General features: G+C 35.2%; 1 protein-coding gene across 4 annotated transcripts in view; it reads left to right on the top strand.

Annotated features, from left to right (window-relative positions):
• The window catches only part of LOC126768049 (uncharacterized), a 252,387-nt gene extending 231,180 nt beyond the window's left edge, over window positions 1-21,207 (top strand). For all 4 annotated transcript variants that reach the window (XM_050485929.1, XM_050485928.1, XM_050485925.1 and 1 more), the window contains 5 exons: window positions 317-479; window positions 6,545-6,766; window positions 10,084-10,368; window positions 12,856-12,980; window positions 14,646-21,207. In XM_050485929.1, coding sequence (XP_050341886.1) covers window positions 317-479; window positions 6,545-6,766; window positions 10,084-10,368; window positions 12,856-12,980; window positions 14,646-15,599 — 1,749 coding nt within the window. In that variant the 3' untranslated portion in view covers window positions 15,600-21,207. The remainder of the gene's footprint in view (window positions 1-316; window positions 480-6,544; window positions 6,767-10,083; window positions 10,369-12,855; window positions 12,981-14,645) is intronic.
• The last annotated feature ends 2,595 nt before the right edge of the window (window positions 21,208-23,802 follow it).

The raw sequence follows: 23,802 nt of genomic DNA, 5'->3' as shown, positions 1-23,802 counted from the left end.
ATCTGTCAAATTGAATCCACTGCAAAGCTTCGTTAACGAGAAGTTAACTTTGTTGGAAACATGTCAGAAGAAATTGAAGTTTCCATTGTAGCATCTAGATATAATGCCGACAGGTAAGAAAATACAGTGGGGAGTTAGAGAAATTGTAGTTGTAATACTTCTACTGTTTCAAAAATGTGTTGAATTTTTAAATACAATTTAATATTTATTTCATTTTAATATTATTTTTTAATAATCTATTAACTCATTCATTTGGTTTGGCCATGTTAGAATTTATTGCCTTTGCTTGGTTTAAGTAAGTGATATTTTCTTTCAGGAAATGGACTTCGGCACCATCATGTGTTGGGCAGATAACAATGTTGGTCAGCAGAGAGAACCCTGCGTCTTTCATTTGATTGCGGCTGGAAAGCCAGAAATGCCAGCCAATTGCACCATATTCAATCAGACATCCGACTCGTTGGAGGTCTATTGTATGGAAGGTAAGTGGAATTGTCTGAATTGTCCTTTCAAGAAATAGTGATCTACACGAATAAATAATTTGAACGCATTTACTTCAATGTAAGCTCAATGCATCACATGGTTTTCCTGAGAATCAATGCCAACAATGAAATATACTGCTTATAGCTGATATACGGAGGATCAAAAACAAGTAGGCTTTATAGGACGACTTATCTTCAACAATAAATATGTAAATGTGTGTTATAGAGAAAATAAGTGCAATTACTTAAAATACTATAAGGTTAATGTATTTTCATCACAAAAAAACAATTTGCTAAAAGATTCCCTAAAAATCTGACATAAAATAAAGCATTTCTTGCTTTTCCGGAAGAAAAATTGTGAAAAATATTTTGTTTTCAATTTCAATAATTAAATTTTTAAGTCATTTTGTCAGAATATTTCGAAGAGCTTTTGTGTAAAAGCTTTTAGCAAAGTTTGTTACCTGTTTTTTCTGTGTTTATACAAAAAAATGAAGGAAAGCTTGCCAGTCAAAATGCATTGCTCATATGGTATTTTGCTAGTATTTGGTGACACACATATGGTATTTGTAGAAAAACATGTCTGTTGTAAAGGAATAATAATTATAAACTATAATTAGTGAAAAAACATCTAAAAAAATTAAGGAAAGCTTGCCAGTCAAAATGCAACGTAGAAAAACATTCTTCAAAGGATTTCAGATGCTACAATCAAGAAAAATCAATAAGAGTTTGTGATTATAGTGTTGTGATCACATGATGGAACGTGTATATATAATGTGTTGGTTAAATTAAGAATAGGAATAAGAATCCTCTCAGTCCCAAAATATTTATCATTGTGTAGCTTGAAATTTCATGGTGTGCTCGCTGATAGATTCTTTAATAGAATTCTTATAATGGGGGGTAGTAAAAGCTGAAAAAAAATTGGCAAGTCAATCAGATTGCCTTAAATAATAAGAGCATTTTAAAAGATAATGGTAATTTAAACAAGTTCGCTTTAGGCAATATACAAATCCATTATACTTCGATACACTACTCACAAGCGTAATTAAGTTAGTAGAGAGTATAGAAAGCAGGTCAGCTTATACTCTACTATATTCATTTAAAATACTGCAACACTTTCAGCTTACTTATCTTCCTGCTACGCTCATTTCTTGATAAATCCTTGGCAAAGCTCACATAGCTTTAACTTTACCCCGTTGGTTTGGCAGGACAAAAAAGAAACGCATTGTAAAAACTCAGCTAATAAGCTCATGGCAGAAGAAATGAAAACAATAAGAAAGAAAACAACACAACAAAAGTAGAATGTGCAGCAAGTTAAAGTTTCTGCAAGTTAAAACTGTGGATTGATTAACTAAAGTGGCCACTTCTCTGGCTCATCAAAGTTGTTTAAGACTTTTGCTTGCTTCTTTTGTTTCTTTTCTTACTCACTCTCCTGGCGCATACTCTGCTTTTGTGTTTTTATTTGCGTGTTATGTACCAGTATTTTCTTTTAATTAAAAGACTACTAACTAATAAAACCGCATTATGAGTTAGAGTGTAAATGAATAAGTCAAGTCGAGTAAAGTTTTGTCAAAAGAAACAAAAAGCCAATAAATACGAATGAACTGGACACTTGCTGGGAATAGATTAACCTTCATTGAGTTGAGTGCAGTTGTTTAGCTTTGTTTCATATTCCATTATACTACTGTGCCAAAAAAATAAGGTGACATTGTATTTATTTTGAAAATTCTTTATTTATTCTTCCAAATCAATTTCATACCCTTCAAAGTAATCCCCTCCCGATGCAGTGCACTTATGCCAACGGAGTTTCCAATCTTCGAAACACTGGTTGTAGTCACTTTCCGGGATGGCCTTCAGTTCCGTCTTCGCTGCGGCTTGAATCTCCTCTATCGGATAAAAACGGTGTCCCCGGACCGGTCTTTTGAGCTTGGTGGAGCCAGAAGTCACATGGCGCCAGATTCGGTGAATATGTACGGTGGCTGCGGAACGATATGGGTTGAGTTTTTGGCGAAATGATCACGAATTACGAGGGCAGTATGGGATGGTGCATTATCGTGGTGTAAAAACCAAGAATTGTCTTTCCACAATTCCGGCCTTTTTAGGCGGATAGCGTTACGCAAACGACGCATAACGTTCAAATAATATTCCTTGTTGACTGTTTGACCGGTTGGAAGGAATTCATAATGTACAACACCACGATAATCGAAGAAAACAGTCAACATGACCTTGATTTTTGAGCGACTTTGGCGCGATTTTTTTGGTCTCGGCTCTCTTTTGGCACCATATTCGCTCGATTGATCGGTTGTTTCGAGGTCGAAAGCATAGATCCAAGCCTCATCGCCAATTATAATGCATTTCATGATACCCTGGTAGTCCGAAAGCATCGTTTCACACACTTCAACGCGACGCCTTTTTTCCAAAAAATTCAATGTTTTCGGTACCAGTCGAAATTTAACGCGCTTGAGGCCCAAAACATCCTTCAAAATGGTATTGGCTTGGTCTCTAATTGTTAATCGACGGTTTTTCAACACCAAATCTTTGATTTGTTGAACGTGAGCTTCGTCGGTTGAGGTTGATGGTCGCCCTGGACGCTCTTCGTCTTCGACACGCTCACGACCGGCTTGAAACTCACTATACCACTTGTAAACATTTTTTTTAGACATAGCCTCATCACAAAGGCTTTCTGCACCATCCTCAACGTATCCGCAGCAGAAAATTGATTCCATAAACAAAATTTAATGCAAATTCTTTGCTCAACAAATTTCGACATCGCAAAAATCAAAAAACTCACTTTTAGCAGCTCACAAAACGACTCGTATCTCAAACACTAATGAATATTTTGACATGAAATTTGACATAAATGTGACTGACAGTACTACCAACCAAAAAAAAAATAATTTTCCAAATCCTTCGACGCGCGCAGTTTAAATTCAAATGTCACCTTATCCGTTCAAGCGAATTTTTCAGGCCATATCTTCTTCCAGTAAACAGGTCATCACTTTGTCGTACTTGCAATGACCACTATCCATTATTCCTTGGAAGTTTATTTAAACAGCTATGCCAGATGTTTAGAAACTTCCTTCTTTACTCTCCCAGTTTGCAAGATCTTCATCCCTTTCGGACGCATTCCTAATTCATTTAAAGGTAGTGAGACTGAAATTTTTAGTAACATGCCGCCCTTCCGTAATTACCGTCCGTATCCAACGAAATTTGTCAAAAGTTATTCCCGTAACGTAGTAGAAATCAGTTGTTCTCTTTTGTTCACATGGTTTTGCACATATCTAGCTTTTCCTCTTTAATTTTTCATAATATTCACGTTACGGACGATAGAAGCGGTGGCGAGTTTTCATTTACATTGCGCTCTCATAAGATGGGTAGTGACAACTGATACGTATACGGTTTTGCGTCATTCACTAATCGAAGTACGACACTGACTGTGTTGGCGAGTGAACTCATAAAGTATTGATATATGTATTATTGTGAATACTACTCTATAAATTTGATTCACTAACTGCATCGCAATATACATATACTTATCAATGTTGAAACGCTGAGTAAGTGGCACTTTACACAAAATAACTTAGGTGAGGTATTCTCGTGCATAACGGAGGATGCTCATAATATTGGCAACATCCACTGAGAAAGAATTCGAGAAATTATTGCGCTGCAAACGAATATGGTAGATTGACACAGTCCGGTTGTCCAAATGTTGGACAATTACGACACTGTTACCCATTTACGCTGGCCAACACATACATGCAGACATAACTCAAAACATTTACAAATTGCTAGTGCCAGCAATTTTTCATGAATTTCTGAAATTTTTGTCAATTTCAAGGTGAAAATGTTGCAACTTTCACATACGTACATATATGCCGACACTAACTTATATGGTGAATATTGGTAAAAACAAGAAAAAATAAAAAGAAAACTACATTCTGATATAGTACAATCGGTTTAACGTATACCTGTACGAGTGTGTGTGCGTGCAATGTGAAGCGTTGCAAAACTGCATTCAAATGTGAGTGAGTCAGAGTGTGCGCGAGCGTGTGAGTGAGTGTCGCATACATAATGCAAGAGTGCACTCAAGTTGTTCATGATTTTTAAATGAGACTCAGATGGTGCAGTAGTAAACGTACGGGGGGAAGAATGGGGCGGCACTCATGCCACATTGCGGTACAGTTCATAAGCTTGCGAATATGTTACGCAAATGTAGGCATGCATGTATGTATGTATGAGTTTGCTGCACTTCCAGCTGTAGTTACAGTTATTTAGTTGCTTTACGCTACCGCCAAGTATACGAACATACATACATACTTAAAAGGTAGTTATGTATGTGTGTTAGAGAGGGTCGCATCGATCTAAAACCAGTTTCGCGTTAGGGATTTTTAAGGTAAAGCTTAAACAATTTTAATAATGGGCTGTAGGGGAGTTATGTAATAAAGTTATCCAATCTGTCGGATTCCGACAAAGGATCAGCAGTAGTATCAAAATGCACCTACGTAATAAATTTCATTCGGACATCTGTAAAACTGGCAAACAAATTTCTATGATCCCTAAAACAATACGCCTCCAATATTGCTGGCTCGAAACCGGTTTTAGACTCAAAGTCTCTTCGCCAAAGTTCCGCATAAAGACATACGTGATTTTTCTGTTTTTTGGCTCCCTGTAAATCGACCCGCTCTAATGTATTTATGCACATATATACACTCACTGTCTTGTACCTTTCCATCAACCCGCTTGCTGTTGCCCCAATTTCGCTAAAGTGTTGTTGTACTTATTGTAGCTGTCAATAATTTTGTTGCTATTGTTATACCCTTTGTATATGTGTATGTATGTACATATAAAATGCAGGCAAGTGTAGGGTAAGCAGCTCTCCAACCCGGCAGTCAGCCAGCCAACCAGTGGGCGAGTCTATATGTAGCTACCTTTCCGGTGAGAACATCGAGAGCTTTACTGTACCCTTGTACGTGTAGTTGGAATTTAAGCTGTCAGTCTGTCCGTCTGTTGGTATGTAGGTGTTTGTTTGTAGTTCGCCGTCTTGGTTGTTCGATTTAGTGTCGAGTTTTGGGGTTAATAAGGCCAACAAGTCGAAAAGTTTGCTTCAACTACTTGACTTGTCTTGGCTGCTTGAATTTCCTATTTGTATTGGTATGCACAAATGTATGTATATTTCTATGTGCATAGCACTTTTGTTGTTAGTTGGAACAAAGTTCTGTTGCTGCTGATTGCCTTATTGTTGAGTTGTTTTATTTGGGCTTTGATATTCTCTATAGTTCTTTTCGTTTGATTTTCTGCTGCTAGCATTGTCAGCTTGATATTCGGTATCAACTTCTTTGTATATATATATATATATGTATATATGGAAAATCTACATATAAGTCCCTACGAAAACGTAAACGAATTTATTTATTTATTTGCCTTGCATTCAACTTTTTCTCTCGTAAATCAAATTTGTTCGATTCAAGTTTGTCATTGCACTGCTGTAAATCAGAATATTTAAGGTTTTCATTCAGCTTTGTGCATATGGCGCGTCCGCTGACAAACTCATTGATGCAGCATTTCAAGGGGCGAGTGTTAAAAATTTACAAATTAATAAAAATAAGGAGAGAACGTTGGAAAATTGTATAAAAGCATATCATAAAGTGCAGATGTAGTGAAACATTTTATACTTTCTCAAACAGATTTTTTGTTAACTCATCCATTCAGAAGTTATTGAAGGTTGAAGTTCGACTTTTGTAAGGCAAACTTAGTTTCCCTTTTTATGTTTTATAACTCAATGAGAAAAATAATCTTAAACTGCAAAGCTCAAAGTCTTCTAGAAAAATTTCTGCTTTATAAATTCAAGAAAGTCAGAGCAAAAAATTTTTACATTTTTTTTTCATCAGCTGGGTAGATTGTGAAGCATTACGATTTTAATCCTGATCTAATATGAAATAATTTTCATTATAGTCCTTGTTAGGTAACCGTGATATTTTTCTACTGATATTTTTTGTTCCTTTTAAACCTGCTACTTTAATCTTAGATATTATTTTCATCCTATAATTGAATGCTTTACTCTAATGCAGGCTTTGACGGCGGCTTACGACAATGGTTCCTAATGGAAATTTTCGATCAGCATAGTGGCCAGTTACAAGCCAATATCTCATCAAAATATCCACTTTTAAGTGTCACTGGATTGGACTCTGGCCGTCTCTTTCGCATATTTGTTTATGCAGTGAATTTGCGCGGACGTAGCGAAGCGGTGCAGGTGGAAGGCTATACGCTGAAAGCGGCGGAGAAGCAAACAGGTACTTGCGAAATTATTTGGATTTATTTGGATAGCATTATTCGGATAATATACGAGTATAAAATAGAGCGTAGGATTTTTAATAAATTTCGAAGGCTCAATATGTGGTATATAACCGAAAGGAAAGCCCGGAACAACTCGTTGATCAATTTATGTATTTACTGAGGCACTGGCTGTGATCAATTTAAAAGAATACTAGATCCATAGAATTTGACTTTATTCCCTCTTATTAATATGTCATTCAGACTAACAAAGTAAATTCATAGGAAATTAAGGAAAGTCAAATATTTTAAATATGGAAGTGTTAAGATGAATAATGTAATCTAGCCAACATACAAGCGATCCGATAGGTTTCTACAGCTCACAACACTGAATGATTTTTTTTTTGCCAAACATATTATCGTATTACACTTTGGTAAAATTTTCGCAAAGGTCAAATCATCCCTTAAGCATTGAATTTGTCAAAACGATACTATGAAAGCACAAACTATAAAAATATATTGCGAAAAATTATTTTTACACAAATCGCGACATCTGCGGTATAGTTGCCATTGGAAAACCTTCCATATCTGACGAGGATATCGTATCTGGCCTCTTAGTATAGGTATTAGATTTGTTCGTGTACCAGCAACCAAACTGGGCACAGATTTTGAATCTTCATTTATTTACTTTATACTTTAAAAATCGAAGTTTTGAGTTTTTCAAGAGACCGGTTTCATTTTGCATACAGCACTAACTTACCTAAATATAAATCATATAGCTAGTCTGATTTATTTCCAATTCTCCGCAAACCTTTCCGCCACCATTTACTTTAAAAGTAAATTTGTTACTAAATTTCGAACACTTGTGTGCTATAAAGTACACCTCTTTAAGAGTTGAGATCAAAAACCGCTCTCTTTAAAAATTCAAGCGGTATTTATGTATTTAATTCAAGCGCTGCAACATGAAAACCCTACTCGTTGAATCATGTAAACCAATTTTTCTGACATAATTGAAATTAAGACATTTTCTTCGCATAACAATGCAGACTTAACAAATTGAAAGGCAACTAAATGTACGCTTGTAGAAATGTGTAATGGGAAAATGAAGAAAAAATGTGAGCAATCCTTTTTCATTACCCCAACTGCGTCTAACCCGATATTTCAAAATATATTTTTTACATTTTCTCGGGTTGCTTACTCGTCAAGTAAGTCTTCGTTTTTCTTACCCTTTGAAAAGGTAGCATTTGCTGTGTAGTTTGGGTTCTGGCAGCTTATAAGCGTTATTTGTGCTACAAGAAAAGAAAAAAATTGCGAAGAGAACCAAAAAGCTGAAAAAAGAAAGTTCAGAAAAATTGGAACCTAGAACTCATTTCAATTTATGCGCTTATATACTTATTTCCCACGTTTATTTTTTTTTTTTTTGCTGGTGTAAGTAGCACTTCACCTTAAATTATGCAGAAGAAAGTGTCCGAAAAGATAGTAAACGTTAAGACCGCAAAAACGCCTAGGTAGCAGCGCACAAGCGTGGCTCGGCTAAACGCCTGAGTGTACACTTAAGTGCGCTGGCGTATAATTTAGAATAGAAAATTGGATTTTGCCGAGACTTAAGTAGCTGTCGAGCGAGTGAGGAAGGATTGAAGCATATCTTTATATACGTGTATATTAGGGTGATTCAAAAAAAATTTTTTTTTTTTTTTTCAATTGGTACTCGCAAAAATAGGTTCCTAGACACCTCTCCAAATATGAGTTTTTAATTGTAACGGGAAGGTCCTCCGCCTAACGGTTTTCTATTTTTTCTTATTATCAGATAGAAAAATTTATATCTCACTTCCAACTACTTGAAATAATTTTTTTTCATTGAGTTATAAAATTAATAAGAAAAAAAAGAATTTTTCCAAAAATAGTAAATTTCAACCGTTAATATCTTTTAAACGGTTGGGTTTACGAAAAAATCATAAGAGACCATATTTTAGAGCATTCAATTTCCTACAAAACCTAATTAACAAAGCAAGTGTTGGAAGCGAGATATAAAATCTGATTCCCGTTACAATTAAAAACTCAATTTGGAGATAGAGGTGTCTAGGAACCTATTTTTGCAGTACCAATTGAAAAAAAAAAAAAATTTTTTTTGAATCACCCTAGTGTATATACATGTTAGCCCATCCGCTGTGCAAATGGCAGAAGTGGAGATAAATTGCAAGGTGATCGCCCCGCCAAAGAGCTGTAGGAAGTGGAAAATTTAAAATGATTAGGTTTAATGAAAATGACGGAAACCCTTAGCGTCAGTGAAATAAAAAAATGGCACAAATTTGAAAGCAAAAACATATAAAAAGTAGAACTAAATGGTGAAGTAAAGGCGCTGAAAATGTGTGAAAGAAGAGCGTATAAAATAATGTAAATTGCAATACTAATTAGATGCCGCAGCGGCGAAGTTGCAAAACGATGACCGCCACAACAACACATACTTTCGCTTTAAATATTGTAATTTAAAGAGTCTTGTCTTGCAAAGGGAGACCTGGTACGCGTAGACTTGTTTTTATAAAATTATTTCTTCAAAGTGCGCCTTTTGTTTTTCATTAGGTAAGTAAAGCGTTGCCATTTCCTTAATCCTTGAGAAGATCCCCTAAGTCTGACTTAAAGAGCTAGTTGTCAATCAATTCGGTTTGATCATATATTCAATCGAAACAATTATACAAAAAATAAGAGAAACGAATTATACCTACCTACCACTTTCAAGGCACAAAGCTTTTAGCTCTCTTCTTTCAGAAGAAATGGGCGGAGAGTAAGCGATTTCAACTTACCAATGAATTTTATTACATTCTTACTTAAATGGTTTTGGAGCAGAAATGTTTTCCAATTAGCCAATTAATTTCTGCCTCTGAGCCGCTATACCAGACTTGGCACCTTCATTTCGAAAGTAGAACGGACCGATGATCCCTCCAGACCAAATTGTCATTTTTGTTGAATGTAATAGTTCACGAAAAATTTGTGGATCTTCTTCACACCAGAATCGAAAGCTTTGTTTATTTACCGCACCACTCAGATGAAAGTAAATGTCATCGGTGAAGATGACTTTCTTAAAAAAATCGTTATCGCTTTCAAGTTTTTCCAAGACAAAATCAGTAAATTCACGACTTTCACTACTCGCCTTCAGACCAAATCCGATCCAGCCTGTTATCATGGAAAAACCTTTGTTTTACCATAACCTTGCTTGTGCTTGAGTTACTGTTCCCTCTTTTATGTTAACCTCTGGTCATCTTATGTATGCATTTGCAGTGCAGTATTCACAATAAGCTTATCTTTACAATGTTCTTTCTCTTTTTCTTCTTCTTTATAGTTGCGCTCACGTCCTACAAGGGTACACAATCCAATTTCGAACTCACACCCATACTGTCGGTGGGCATTTTCGTTGGCATTTTGGTGGCATTGGTCTGCATTACCATCGGTACCATTGCAGCATTGAAATTACGTTCACACAAACAACAGCAAAAATATCAACATCAAAATGCGAAATTCTCACGACCAGGCAATTTACAAATTAAGGACAAAATCTCTTTGCCATTAAGTCATTCGGAGGAGATGTACGACGAGAAGAATCCCGATGTTGTGCCATACAATGAAGGTGAGTAAGCAAAACCAACAAAAACAAAGAGTCAACTGACTGCAATGCATGTGAGTGTGTTAATGCAGAGAGAAGGAGGAGTGCATTTTCAGACAGTCTTCACACATAAATATTTGTGTATTTGCATATAAGTAGATCACGATAAATGCCTGACCGGCAAAGTGCACAGTGAAGAAAGCATTTAACTTATGGTAAGAGTTGTCGTATTTCAGATGTCACAATGTTTGTGTGCCATCAAATGAAAACACAGACGAGCTTCAGGTGATTGGGCCCGCAGCACAGTTGTATGTAGGCCAAGAGGTTGCCGGCATTACAAGTGGCAGGAATATTCATTCATTCGTACGCAACACTTTGTTGTAGACTCACAGCTAGCCAAACGTCACGTTACTGTAGGAACTTGGGTACACATACGTACATATTTAAATGCAAACGAAATATCTTTTAAAGGCGTTTACTGAAAATGTGTGGTCGCAATTAATTGAAAATGTTTCCAGTAAAATCAATCAAGCAAAAGGTAGGCGGCTTAAGCCGATCTCATTCTCTCTTTGTCAAATGACATTAAAACGCAGATAAAGAAGAAACGGGAAACGAATTCGGTATTATAGTCATTAAAGCTCAGATAATAAAAATTTAGCAAATTCTTTAATATTGCGATGTCGAAAAAGTCTTTTCGTATTTTGTCAATAAATGTTGTTGCAGTCGTATATCTCCAATGGTACCAATCACATTGTGCCATACCATATGATGAGATTTTAAGCTTCACTTAACCAAAAAAGAATTCATTTCGGGGAAGTCGAAAAAAAGTTACAGCTGTTCAGAAAAGAGTGAAATAATGAAGAAATTCGTTATATTTTGAAAATTTTGTATAAAAAAAGGAAGAATGCCACGCAAGCCACCAACGAAATTTGTGAAGTTTACGGAGACGATGCGGTATCAGTTCATGTAGCACAACAATGGTTCGTTCGCCTCCGTTCTGAAAATTTCAATGTGAAAGATACACCTCGATCTGGTCAACCTATCCTTGAAAAAGTCGATGAAATTATGGAAAAAATTGACCAGGACCGTCACATAAGCAGCCATGACATCGCTAAGGTACTTAACTTTCATCATCAAACGGTTTTGAACCATTTAAAAAAGGCTGGCTACAATAAGAAGCTCGATGTTTGGGTACCACATGAATTGTCTGTGAAAAATTTAATGAAGCGAATTAACATCGGCGATTCTTTCCTGAAACAAAATGAAATCAAACCATTTCTGAAGCTGTATTGGAAAGGAACCATCCACTGTGAGCTGCTTCAGCCGGGTAGAACAATTAATTCTACATTTTAAAGTCAACTACTGATGAGATTGAAGCGAGCAATCGGAAAAAATGGCCGGAACTGATCAACAGAAAGGGCTTCGTCTTCTATCAAAACAACGCTAGACCACACACATCTTTGACGACTCGACAAAAACTGGGAGAACTTGGCTGAGAAATTTTGAAGCATCTACCATATAGCTCTGACCTTGCACCATCGGACTACTATTTGTTTCGGTCAATGCAGAACTCCCTTAATGGAGTAAAGTTGGCTCCAAAGGGAGTCTGTGCAAATTACTTGTCGCTGATTTTCGCCGAGAAACCAGAAAGGTTTTACACTGATGGAATAATGTCTCTAGTGGGAAAAATGACAAAAAGTGTTCGACCAAAATGGTACATATTTGGTTCATTAAAGTTCATTATAAATAAAAAAACAATAAGTTGAAGTTTGATTGGAAATACGAAAAGACTTTTTCGACTACCCTCAACAGACCACCCTTATATTATAACAAGCATGAATATTAATATAGAAGGAAAGGCAAAGTTCCGGCGAAGGTACACACTTTATACTATCGCAAGCTGAGAGCTCCAAGGACACAGGAATATTTTCAGGTATTGGTAAAACTTTAGAGGTATTAAAAAGCATAAAGGAAATCTTTATATGTAGGTTCTTCTTAGACTAATTCCAACCCATTAACAGCACGTCAGTCAATTTTGGTGAAATTAGGCGTGGTTGTAGAGCGATTAGGCGCACTTTTTAACTGTAAATAACTGTGAACATAAGTGTGTTTAATTACTATATTACAATAAATATGATTACTGAATAGTTAAAAATGCTACGAAAAAAAAGGCATAATATACATAAAACAGCATCATATATTTTTGTTAGCAGGAATATACATAAAACAAATTTTTTTTAGCAGATTTATTGGGCATAGATAGATTCCTCCTATGTTCGAACCGCGTGTCTGTTTTACGAACTGACCTGGCTAGAAAATCTTGCAACTTCTTAGCAGGCAAGTTCATGATTATTCATAAGTGGTAAACTTTTAAGCAAAATTAGAAATCTGGCAACTTCCGAAAATTTCAAAAAATGTGTCAAATTCTAAACTTGCAAGTGAATAAATATACGCCAACACAGAGACGCACACAAAATTATGCGATAATTTAAAAAGTGCCTTTCTTTGCAGTCGATGGTGAATACAAACAGAAATCAGCAACACAAACACCATCCGGCCATCTGTCCACGACAAGTGAAGCGGAAATTAGCTGTAAACCACTAACGGACGAGCTTGGCGCATACAAAAGCAATAAGGTGAGTAGCAAACGCACGCACATGCGCTCTCCTATAACGCACAGACACCGTGTAGATGCTTTCTTGTCTTAAAATTAATTCATCAATGTTGTGTGTAAGTGAGTGCTTTTGTTATCATTCTCTTGAGGAAACTCTTACGACTTTTTTTTGCTTTTTTTCGATTTAGATTCGAAAGTTTTTATATATTTTTGTCTTCCTCGACTTTGCTACATTTCCTTTCTCTTTTGTACACTTTTCTGCATCGGTTGTGGCTTGAGTTGGCCTGGTAATGTTCACACACACACACACTCACACACACACATTTACATGCCTAAGGATTCCGGACAAGTTAGCAGTGGGTCTTTGTTTTGCCAAAGACACCGTCAACTGGTGCGTCGATAATGAAGATAGAAAACGCCGTGAATGGCTGAGAAAATGTTGGAAGATATGCCGTTACAACGATGTTAAAATGGCAGCCTATAGAAGTATAGATGTATGTACATATGTTCATGGCTGTAGGTGTAGGTGTATGCCCAGCGCTCAAGTTGGCTGGTAACTACACGTGCTAGCGCGAGGATGATTTCTTGTAGACAATCAACCAAAGTTTTAATTACTTTGTTTTACAACAAAATTGAATGTTTAATAACTTCGTGGAATTACTTTGCATTAATTGTGCATGAAAAGTGTCAATCGACTTTGCTTGACGTAATTTTATTCATATACTTTTTTATGCTCCGGACTTTTATCTGCTCAAAGAAAAGTTTGCTACAAGCATAAGAAGCCAACAAAATAATGGAAAAGAAAGAGAATGCGAGTTTAGAATAAAAAAATTTAAACTATCTGTGAAAATTGAGCTTATGTAGAAAAAAACTTTTAAAGTAGAATTACTCGATTTGTTAAACTGGGAAGAAACTTTAAAGAAACCTGAGTAACTCATACTTGCCAAAGCATTCTAGATTTGTTACTTCCATTTTCCAGTAATATTAGTTATAAAACTACAGATCCCCTTGAAGATTGCTTAAATGATAGAGATTTAGTTTAAGACCTTATTTCCAAATATATAGCTGAAAGATAAGAATTAAAGCCCTTAGATCGTAATGATCTTTTCACGTTTTATATTCCCTCTTTATATACTGAACAGGGTATATTAAGTTTGGCACGATGTTTGTAATACGCAAAAGGAAACGCCGGGGAAGCTATAAAGTATATGAGCGTGAGGAGCTGAGTGAATTCAGCAATGCCCATCTGCTTATATATATGCCAATTAGTCTCTCGGTTATTGAGATATCGGTCTGCAATTTAGCAATCATGCGTTTCTTATCAAGAAGCTACTCATTGTTCACATCGAGAGTGTGTAGCTTATAGCTGACCGATCAAAATCAGAATAAAGATCTTTTTATACTTATTTATGCAGTAAAACGTGCAATTGTGAAGAGTATTAGCTTCGGTGCAGCCAAAAATATTGTTGTATATTGTTTTAGTTTCAGATTTGTTCAAAATAATATTCACAGCTGCTGATGTTACAGAGTAATACATATAATACAATTTATTTCACAATTAAATACATATTTAAATTTTCATTAAAAACTGTATGAGCAAGAAATCTCTATTCACACTCCACACAGTCATAGTTAATCTGAAATGAAAAATGTTTCTAACACTTTCCAAACTCCATTTTCATTGTAGGATGATGAGCTGCACTATGCCGAGCTAACACTGGCGCCCGGCAGCGCCAGCAGCAGTGGCATACCTAAAAAGTCCATTTCGGTCGATTGCAGCAGCAGCATGTTGCTACAAGGCGCCGGCATAAATACAAACAACATGTCCGTCACTATCGGCGGCACACTGCCGCACGGCTCAAGCGTACGCAAGATGTTGCCCAACATACCGGCCAATGCCGGTGCGAGCACATTGCAACGCCTCAAGCAGCAGCCAACGGCGTCGGCGCAACAAACACCACCACCACCACCATCATACGATTACTTTGAAGAGCCGACGATATACGCGCAGATAGATCACTACAAAACAACAACGACGGGTGGCACGGCAAATGCTGGCTGCTCGTCATCGGCATCTGTATCGCCCTTCCCGCCAAGCATTTCTTCGCCTGCCTCACAGGGCACACCATCGACGGTGTCGCCCGGCGCAGTGCAGATGTACACAATGCCCTCGCATCCGGGCGGTTATCATACGCTGCCGCACAACCATCATCATCAGCAGCAGCAGCAGCAACAACAACAGCAACACCTACAACAGCAACAACAACAACAGCAGCAGCAACAACAAGCCCATCAGCAACACAATACGTCCGCCTCGTCGATGCTGCAAATGATGGCGGCTGCGGGTGTGGTGCATGGCGCTGCTGGCAATATTTATCATCATCATGGCACTCTGCCAATGCCGCCCACATATCAGCAGCACCAGCAGCAGCAGCAACAGCAATTGCAGCAACAGCAAGTCACCGGTCAAATGTTGGTGTCGAGCAATAGCAGCGGTCTGGGCTCGGCTACAACAACAGCGGCCGTGACAAGCCCGAGCAGTTCGCTGTCCGGTCTCTCGGCCATTGGCAAATCGTATTCGCGTGAAATTGTGACGGTCCGAACGCCGCTCATGTACTCGCAGCAGGAGAGTTGCGTCTAAAAGCGTGTGGCGCAAGCGCATGGCATGCTTTCGGCATACTTAAGCCTACTCGGGGTTCAATTATATCACAAGAGACTGGGTATGAGTTGTGGGAAATTGGAAAGTATAACTTTTACATTTAAATTGGTCTGATTGGGTTTCTGATACAATGTTATAGTAAGTTGCGCGTGTAGTAGTTTTTTCGTATATAGAAAAACGTTGAAACATGGGTTTTTAATTTTTGAGAAATTTTTGTGATACTTGTTGTAATTAATCTTTCAATTGTCTATTAATGATACCAGTTAATTTTCACTATCAAATAATTCAATTACTATTCTTTAGTTGTCCGACTCGTGTTTTCTAACTCTTCGTCGGTGTCAGTATATTTTTACTTCTCTTGTTGCCTACATGCAGGCGCAAAGCTACATAAAAATGTGCAAATTTAATATTCGCAGATGTTCAACTCAGTTTTGAAATGGTCAAACTTTTTTCTTAAATTTGTTTTATAATCTTAATCATTTATATTTTCTTTTATATGACAAAACTTATTATTTTATAAAAAACTATTTCTAACAAAATTCAATACTTTCAAATTGTTACTATTGAAATTCATAAAAATTTATTGCATAAGCCAATCTAGCTGGCAAACAAAAAATATTTAAAAACTGCGTTAAATGTAAAAAAGTCAAGTACTTAATTAAAAATTACATTTTATTAATTTTTAAACTTTCAAATTCTGAACAAAGAATTTTTAATGAAAGTTTGTAATATGCGCACACATATCATGAAATAAAAGTTATTAACAAAGGCACAGATATAAGACAATAAATATAATGAATGTGCAGTTATGTAAGAAAATCAAATTTCTAGAAATTCCATTTATTTCCTTTATTCATACTGATATTTATTTTTTATTTAATTTATAATAAATGAATATTTTAAAAATTCTTATGAATTCTCGACAACATTAAAGCAATGTGCGCTACATATCATAAAAGCACATATTAAATGGTTTTAAGCCAACATGGCGTATACGTAACGTGTGCGCCGAGGAATTCTCTGAGAAATCGACTGCTCACATTTGAATAAAATTAATACGCATTAAAACAATAATTAATCTGAATATTTTTCGCTTAAGTTACTAGCGCGATTCACATATCTAATTCTTATATTCTAGTATTACTTCCAGAATTTGTCATAAGTGCTGCATTAAATCTCTTGATCGTATGCCAAATTTTATTTTTTTGCAAAATTTTTAAAAAATTGTCGCACAACTACAAATATTTAAAGAGATTTAAGAAGTTCTTTTTATGCGCTCAAACCATCCCCCGCTTCGATATGATAAAATTCAGTACGGTCAGGTACATATGAATCAAATGTATTCTATTACTTGGAAAGCCAGCAGTCGAAGGTCATGGGATGAATGTACATAGCAGAGAATTGTACAGTAATGTATATAAACTTAATTACTTTTTCTAAATTCTAGTGCATAAGCAAGTTATTTAAACACAAATACTTAGGTAATTAGAATAATTAGATAAATGCATAGAAAGTAAAATTTAGGCGAGTAGTACTTGAATATCTTCAAGAAATTACAAAAAAAAATCATCTTAGATATGTATAAAATCGAATATAAAACTGCAAATTACTGAAGTAAATCACGACTAAATGAAAGACGCTGTAGAAAAGCGAAACTGCAAAACTCTAAAAAAGAACTGAATGCGTTTGAGATAATTAAGTGTCACGATACCAACTAAACAACTAAATACATTTGAAATCAAGCTAAAATCCAACAGATTTCGAATGCAATAGATAGAGTTCAATAGCACAATTATGGAAGAACAAATAATTCGTTTCGGTATTTACACTTTTTTCTCGTGTTTGTAATTAGATCTGAATGAAGCGCTGCTTGTGTGTCTAGAGAGCAGCAAACATACTCGTTCACTGCAATTTTTTTGTTGAATAAAAGTTCGTCAATCAATTAAATCTCTATATTTGTTGGAAACCATCACAAAGCTCTAGCAATACTAGGTTAAAGACATACGTTAGCCAAATTGGCCGAGCACATCAGTAAAATTATACCACTCTTTCGAAGCAAAAATAAATGCAATTTAAACACTACCGTCTCTCTCCAATATATTAGCTTGTCTTGCTACTGAATTTAGTTTAACGAGACCTTGTAAGAACTCATAATGAAATTTTGTTGCGTTTTTCCATGCTAGGTTTGCTAATTTTGTGATAGAAATGCTAAAATGAATAGTTTTGAGTTAAAATCTCGATATGATTCTGCAAATTGTGCCTAATCTTTCAACAGTAATCATTTCTGCCATTTGAATTTCATCGTTTTATCAATAACCTAGTCTTCATAATGCTTGAAGATCTTAATCAGCTAATATTAGTATCAAAAACTATTCATTCAAATAAAATTTTTTTAAAGTGGACCTTTGTTTTGCAATTTTCTACTACCAAGGTCATAAAAACTACCGTTTTCACAGTTCTTGATGGTTTTGAAATTCGAAATATTTTCGAATATTAGAATATCTCCTAAAATTTTAGTTTCATTTTCAGATTAGCCTTTAAATTACATCTAGTGATGCCTTTAAAACGATTTTTCAAAGGACCAAACTAATTATTTTTATATGTTTTATTAAAATTATATATTTGTTATATTCCGTGTCCCCGACTTACAACGTTGAGTGTTTAAAAACTATATTTCGAGCTATTTCACATTACCGTTGCGTAGACCGACAAAGTTATATTAAATTATATAGATGACTATAAACACGGTATTTCAGTAAATTCCCCGAATTCAATGAATTAAATATATAATAAATCGATGAACTGCATATACTACGTCCGCCATCAATATCTAAAAGTCTTCATCGTTTTAGCTCAATAACAAATACAAAATGAATTAGAGACTTAAACAGAATTTCTAAAACAAATTAACAGTATAAGCCAACTGTGCTCCATAAACTCCCTTGAATACTACCATAGATCCAGACTTGAACTTAATTACACTACCGATGGATAGCAGGGGAATTGAGATATCTGTATGCAATCTGAAAGCCAACTTGATAGTATATTACTATTTACATGTTCCTTTCTGTGTAAATTTCATAATTGTATAAATAACTACTAGAGAAACCAATTGTGTAATTAAGAAAACACAAATACAAACAGAAATAGAGAAATACACAATGTACAAAGGTGTAAATTATTGTAAATAAACAGATCTCTATGTAAACATATAAATAGGTATGTAGCTAAATGTACTAATAATATGTATATGTATGAGAACTTTCCATTTCATGAATAACAATTCATATAAAACGTCAAATTCTTAAACAAAAAATTATAAAAATTTAATCAAAAGCAATTGCGAACACAACAAACTTGCACAAATATGTGTGTGTATATATATGAAAGTAGACGGCCAAAAACGGAATTCACTTCGCAATTGCAAAACTCAACACAAACTCACTTCTTCCAGCATTCAATTCGCTAAATTGGCACTGCACACGTACATACGCACACTTTATCAACAAATTTATAGCACACATGCAAACCACAATATTTCCAAATCATAGTTACTAATTACCTTTAATTGTAAATTTTGTATGCCAATATTTCACCTAAACTGTGTAAATAGTGTTAGCGAAGTGAAGGATGGTCAATTTAAAGTTCTCTTGACGAAAGACAACAGTTTTGTATACCAAATTGTTTGCTTATATTTTTTTGGCTTTGCTCACTACATGGAATTATGGAAAATACTTCAAATATTTCTACGCGCTCCTTTTGAATTTTTCAATGGCGTTTCTGCAGAACTCAATATTAAGAACTTTTCTAGTGAAGTTGCTATGTTTTGAAAAATTGAACTGAACATCGAAAATATATTTTTATTTGTTATTTGTTTTTTGCTGTAAGCATCTGGGGTCCCCACGGTTTGATACGCTGGAGGAGGTATCGATAGTGAGGCCGCAGAGTCTGTTAAAATTCGCGTCAAGCGCAGGCATCCTAAAGGATGACTACTTCTCAGTATAAAGGTCTATGCGTGGCTTATTTGCCCACCAATTTAACCTAACCTAACCTATGTAACCAAATGTGTCAGAAAATATAAATTGCTTTATTCCATATCGAAATATCCAAAATGTTCTCTGAATATAATTATATGTTTTATTATCATTATATATTTTTTAAAGTTTTTTACGATACTGATTTATATTTTTGGCAACTTTTGGACAATACATGTTGCGCAACATTTGTTTATTGAGCATGTCACTTTGGAACTGGAAAGATTTATCATATAGGAAAAGCTATTTTTGCCACAAAAATAATCAGTTATAATAGTGTTAAGCAACAAATATGTTGCGCAACATCTCGTTCAGCAAGATGTTGTAAAAGAATTGTGATAAACTTAAAAATTTCGCATGCTGTCACTACACCAACGTTTATTAATTATGGGAAACCTTAAAATACACATTATTTTAATTTTTATTTTTTCATGAAAGTTTTCGAGCAAACTGTTGCCCAACATTTGCTGCTGAAACACGCAAGTATCTTCATAAAATACTGAAAATGTCCCTGAATATTTTGCAACTTTTTCGCCAATGAAATTATGCCAATGCAAATTTATATGTTGAAACCGCGAGCAAAACGCACTTCACAAGTGAAAATTCTTTCTAATTGTTATGGTGTCTTCGCAATTTTGTATTTGTGTGTGTGTGTGTCTTTCATATCAAATATAGTTGTGTAAGTGTGTCAATTGTATACTTGTGTATAAGAATATGTATAGTTTTGCTCCAAGTTGTTCACTTAAACGTCTTCAAGATGAGTATTTTTCAACTAACATGCAACACCGTTAATTTGTGCTAAAAAGAACTGTAAATATGTAGATTAAGTGAATACTGTAAAGAATTGTAAAATCAAACAGAAAAACATCTCTGAAATTAACTAAAATACTTAGTACTAAATTAACGACTTTATTTAAGATAATTTAAACAAATTTTTAGGAAATCAAAATTAATACAAGTAAAAATTCTTCAACACTTAAGAACATAAAATCAAGCTAGAAAATATAGAAAAACAACAAAAAAAAGACAGAAAATAAACTGAGACCTAATGAAAACCAACCAATTAAGTAGCTCTAAGTAAATTAATTTTAATTAATATTTCAATAAAACTTTGACATAATAATATTAAAACAAAAAACAACAACAACAACAACTCACTCTTTGTAAATTATGTACTACATGTCGCTAAAGATGAAACGAAACGAAACAGCAATTACAGCAACACATACGAGCTGATATGTATATGTATGTATTAGTGTAGCGCATTTGATTCGTTTGTATTTACTAAATGGATTGTGGGAACTGAAACGTAAACAAATACTGAAGATGCAAATAATTTACGTTATTTAAAGCACTATCCAGAGAAATTGTTAAGTGATAAATCTACATATATTTAAAACACAGAGATAGCGGTACATAAACGATGTGTGCTGACGTTTGACAGAATTTGAACATAAGACAGAAAAGAAATAAAAACTAAAAGAACTAAGCAACAAAAACAGGAAGCAAATTTGAAGAAATAAATCACAATGGATATTGAAAAGAATATAAAGAAATTTAATTGTTTTTTATTTATTGGAGGTTTTGCGGATTTATATATATACGGGCTGCGTCATTTTGGTATCGGTACTAAATATTGAGTATCCCTAAAATGTAGCGACCCTTATACATATGTGGTTATTACACATGTTAGTACCTGACTTGATCTTTATAATTAAATTTCCTCCACTTTTTCAATCATCATGGGTAGCACAACAATGACTTTAGCGCAAATGATTGCACTGATATTGCTAATTGCTGCGAACCCATACCTTGCCTGCCAAATAACCTCTCAAAAGTAGGTGTGAGTTAGTAAAATCTGGAATTACGGGAGGCTACTCAATGCTATCTGCTTTTAAAGCGGCACAAACAATTACATTTTGGTCATGTGATGCCATTTCATGGCATTGGGATGGCGCTTGCTTATTAACGTATTTTCTTTTAATAAATTTCGCCATATTTCAGTCTCATTTTATTTTTAACTTCATATACATACCATATTAATCGTGAGGAAACCACTGAAAGCGCTGCTCTATACCGTTAAGTCAAAAGCTGGCGATGTCTTTAACATTTAGCACTCAGATTGGAAAGGAACCAACCTACTATAGTAAAACACATTTTTTTTTTCAAACTTCGCCTTTTTCATTCAACATAGTTTTCATCTGCTTATAGCGAGCCTCCAACTTTTCGGAACCATAATTGGCGATTACCTTTTCATTCGACGAAAATGTTTTCCTAGCAAACATCCTTTCCGCTGGAAGACCAAATTCATGGAATTTTGCCATCGTTTCCTCTGACTTTCCACACAATGCATTCCTTGATGAAAAAGCACCTGCTTTTTCTTCAAATTTCGACGAAATTGCGATTTCAACATTCAAACGGTTCAATAACGCCACATAATAGTCGCTGTTGATTGTCCTTCGGTCAATATAGTCAATAGAAATTATTCCATGCGCATCCCAAAATACAGATGCCATAACCTTGCCACCTGGGCTCATCGTATGTAGTAAACGAAAACGTCTGTAGTCGAAAGGCATCGGAGTGAAATGTTTCATTTGTGGTCACATATCGATGCAAAAATCGCGTTTTTTACGCTAGAACCTCTCCAAACACTGCTTCAAGTCATCAAGCTCTCTCATTTCCAAATATTCGTAAATTATATGTATGATGTATACGTTCAGTTGATATTTTTATAGTGTTTGCTAGCTCGAAAAACTTCACTTTACGGAAATCCAAAGTTATTTTGTGGACCACCTTAATGTTTTCGTCGGTAGCAAGCTCTTTTGGGCGTCCACTGCATTCACAGCCTTCGGTGCTCATTTTACCACTTAGCATACTAATCCTTGATCATTGATTTTCATCTGGCTGTGTTCGAAAACTCGTCACCAAGCCAAGTTGTTGTTTCAATTGCACTTTCTCCGTTCAAAAAGAAATATTTCGAAAACGTAAAATTATACTTATTTCACTTTGTTTCAAACATCTCAGAAATTATGTTAAGTTGAACCTAAAAGCTTTTCTGAACTTTCTTTTATGTTTTTGGAATGCAAAGAAATTTATTTTTCCAAACATTAGTGTAATTTTAATACAATTTAATACCTCACACGCCACGTTCTGAAACTCATTTGCTAACTAATATTAGCAGCACTTTTCAACAACAAAAAGCTTCGTGTGCCTCGCATAAAATCAACGGCTGTTACTACGAAGCACCTATGGCTGTTCATATAGTATATTTGTATAATGCGATAAAGCTGCCTCTGTTGCTGCCACTAAAATATTTTGTTGATGTATTTGTGGCCTTTAATTGCTCGCGCCCTAGCTACACCAGAAGTGGCTGAATTGTACTGAACCGAACCAAAGTGGAGTTGGTGGCCATAAGTGCGCACATTAATAATTGAGGTTATGAGAGTGGAGCGCAAATGTTGGAATATGGCGGTTGTATGGTAACAATGTGACACAACTACAATGTAATTGAACAAACACATGATTACCTTTATGCTTAACTACACAGTGGAAAATATTTCAGTGCCATTACTCAAGAGACCTAGGAACAAGTGTGATTCCTCTTACGTTCACTTCCTTCAGGAATGGTTAAAACACTACTACTTTTGCTCTCTATAACATCATTTGAGCTCAGCGTGAATAGGTTATATTAATATTTTATTTTATAATAAAAATGCTAAAAGTTATCACAGTTTATGCGCCAATAAAAGGTCCAAAAACTAGTTTAGTGGAAACTCGGGAAAATTCTTTCTCAATTTCAATAGTACATCTGACACATTGATCGATATTTTCGTTGAAAAGTTTGAAATCGGAGCTAAGGTCCACGAATAGTTTTGGTTCAACTTGGACAATTTTTGGTCATAAAGTGACACAACCCACTATCTAAATTGCCACCTTTCTATTTCGGGAGTAAAATTTTATATCTCAGCACATTTAGTTGTTGATTCATAGCTAGTTTTAACAAACCCGTTATATGGGTAGTGAGCGGGGTAATAATCCGACCTCACCATTTTCGATAGTGTCGGTAGGGCTGCTTAAGGGATCTGTTCTGATCAAATTTGGTTATTGTACAATAAGTGCTTTTGAAAATTTTGCTTCTTTCAAAATTTTGA

This window comes from Bactrocera neohumeralis, chromosome 2, assembly GCF_024586455.1.
Source record: "Bactrocera neohumeralis isolate Rockhampton chromosome 2, APGP_CSIRO_Bneo_wtdbg2-racon-allhic-juicebox.fasta_v2, whole genome shotgun sequence".
Lineage (NCBI taxonomy): Eukaryota > Metazoa > Arthropoda > Insecta > Diptera > Tephritidae > Bactrocera > Bactrocera neohumeralis.
The sequence above is the reverse complement of the archived record's forward strand: the minus strand, read 5'-3'. Positions and strand labels throughout refer to the sequence as shown.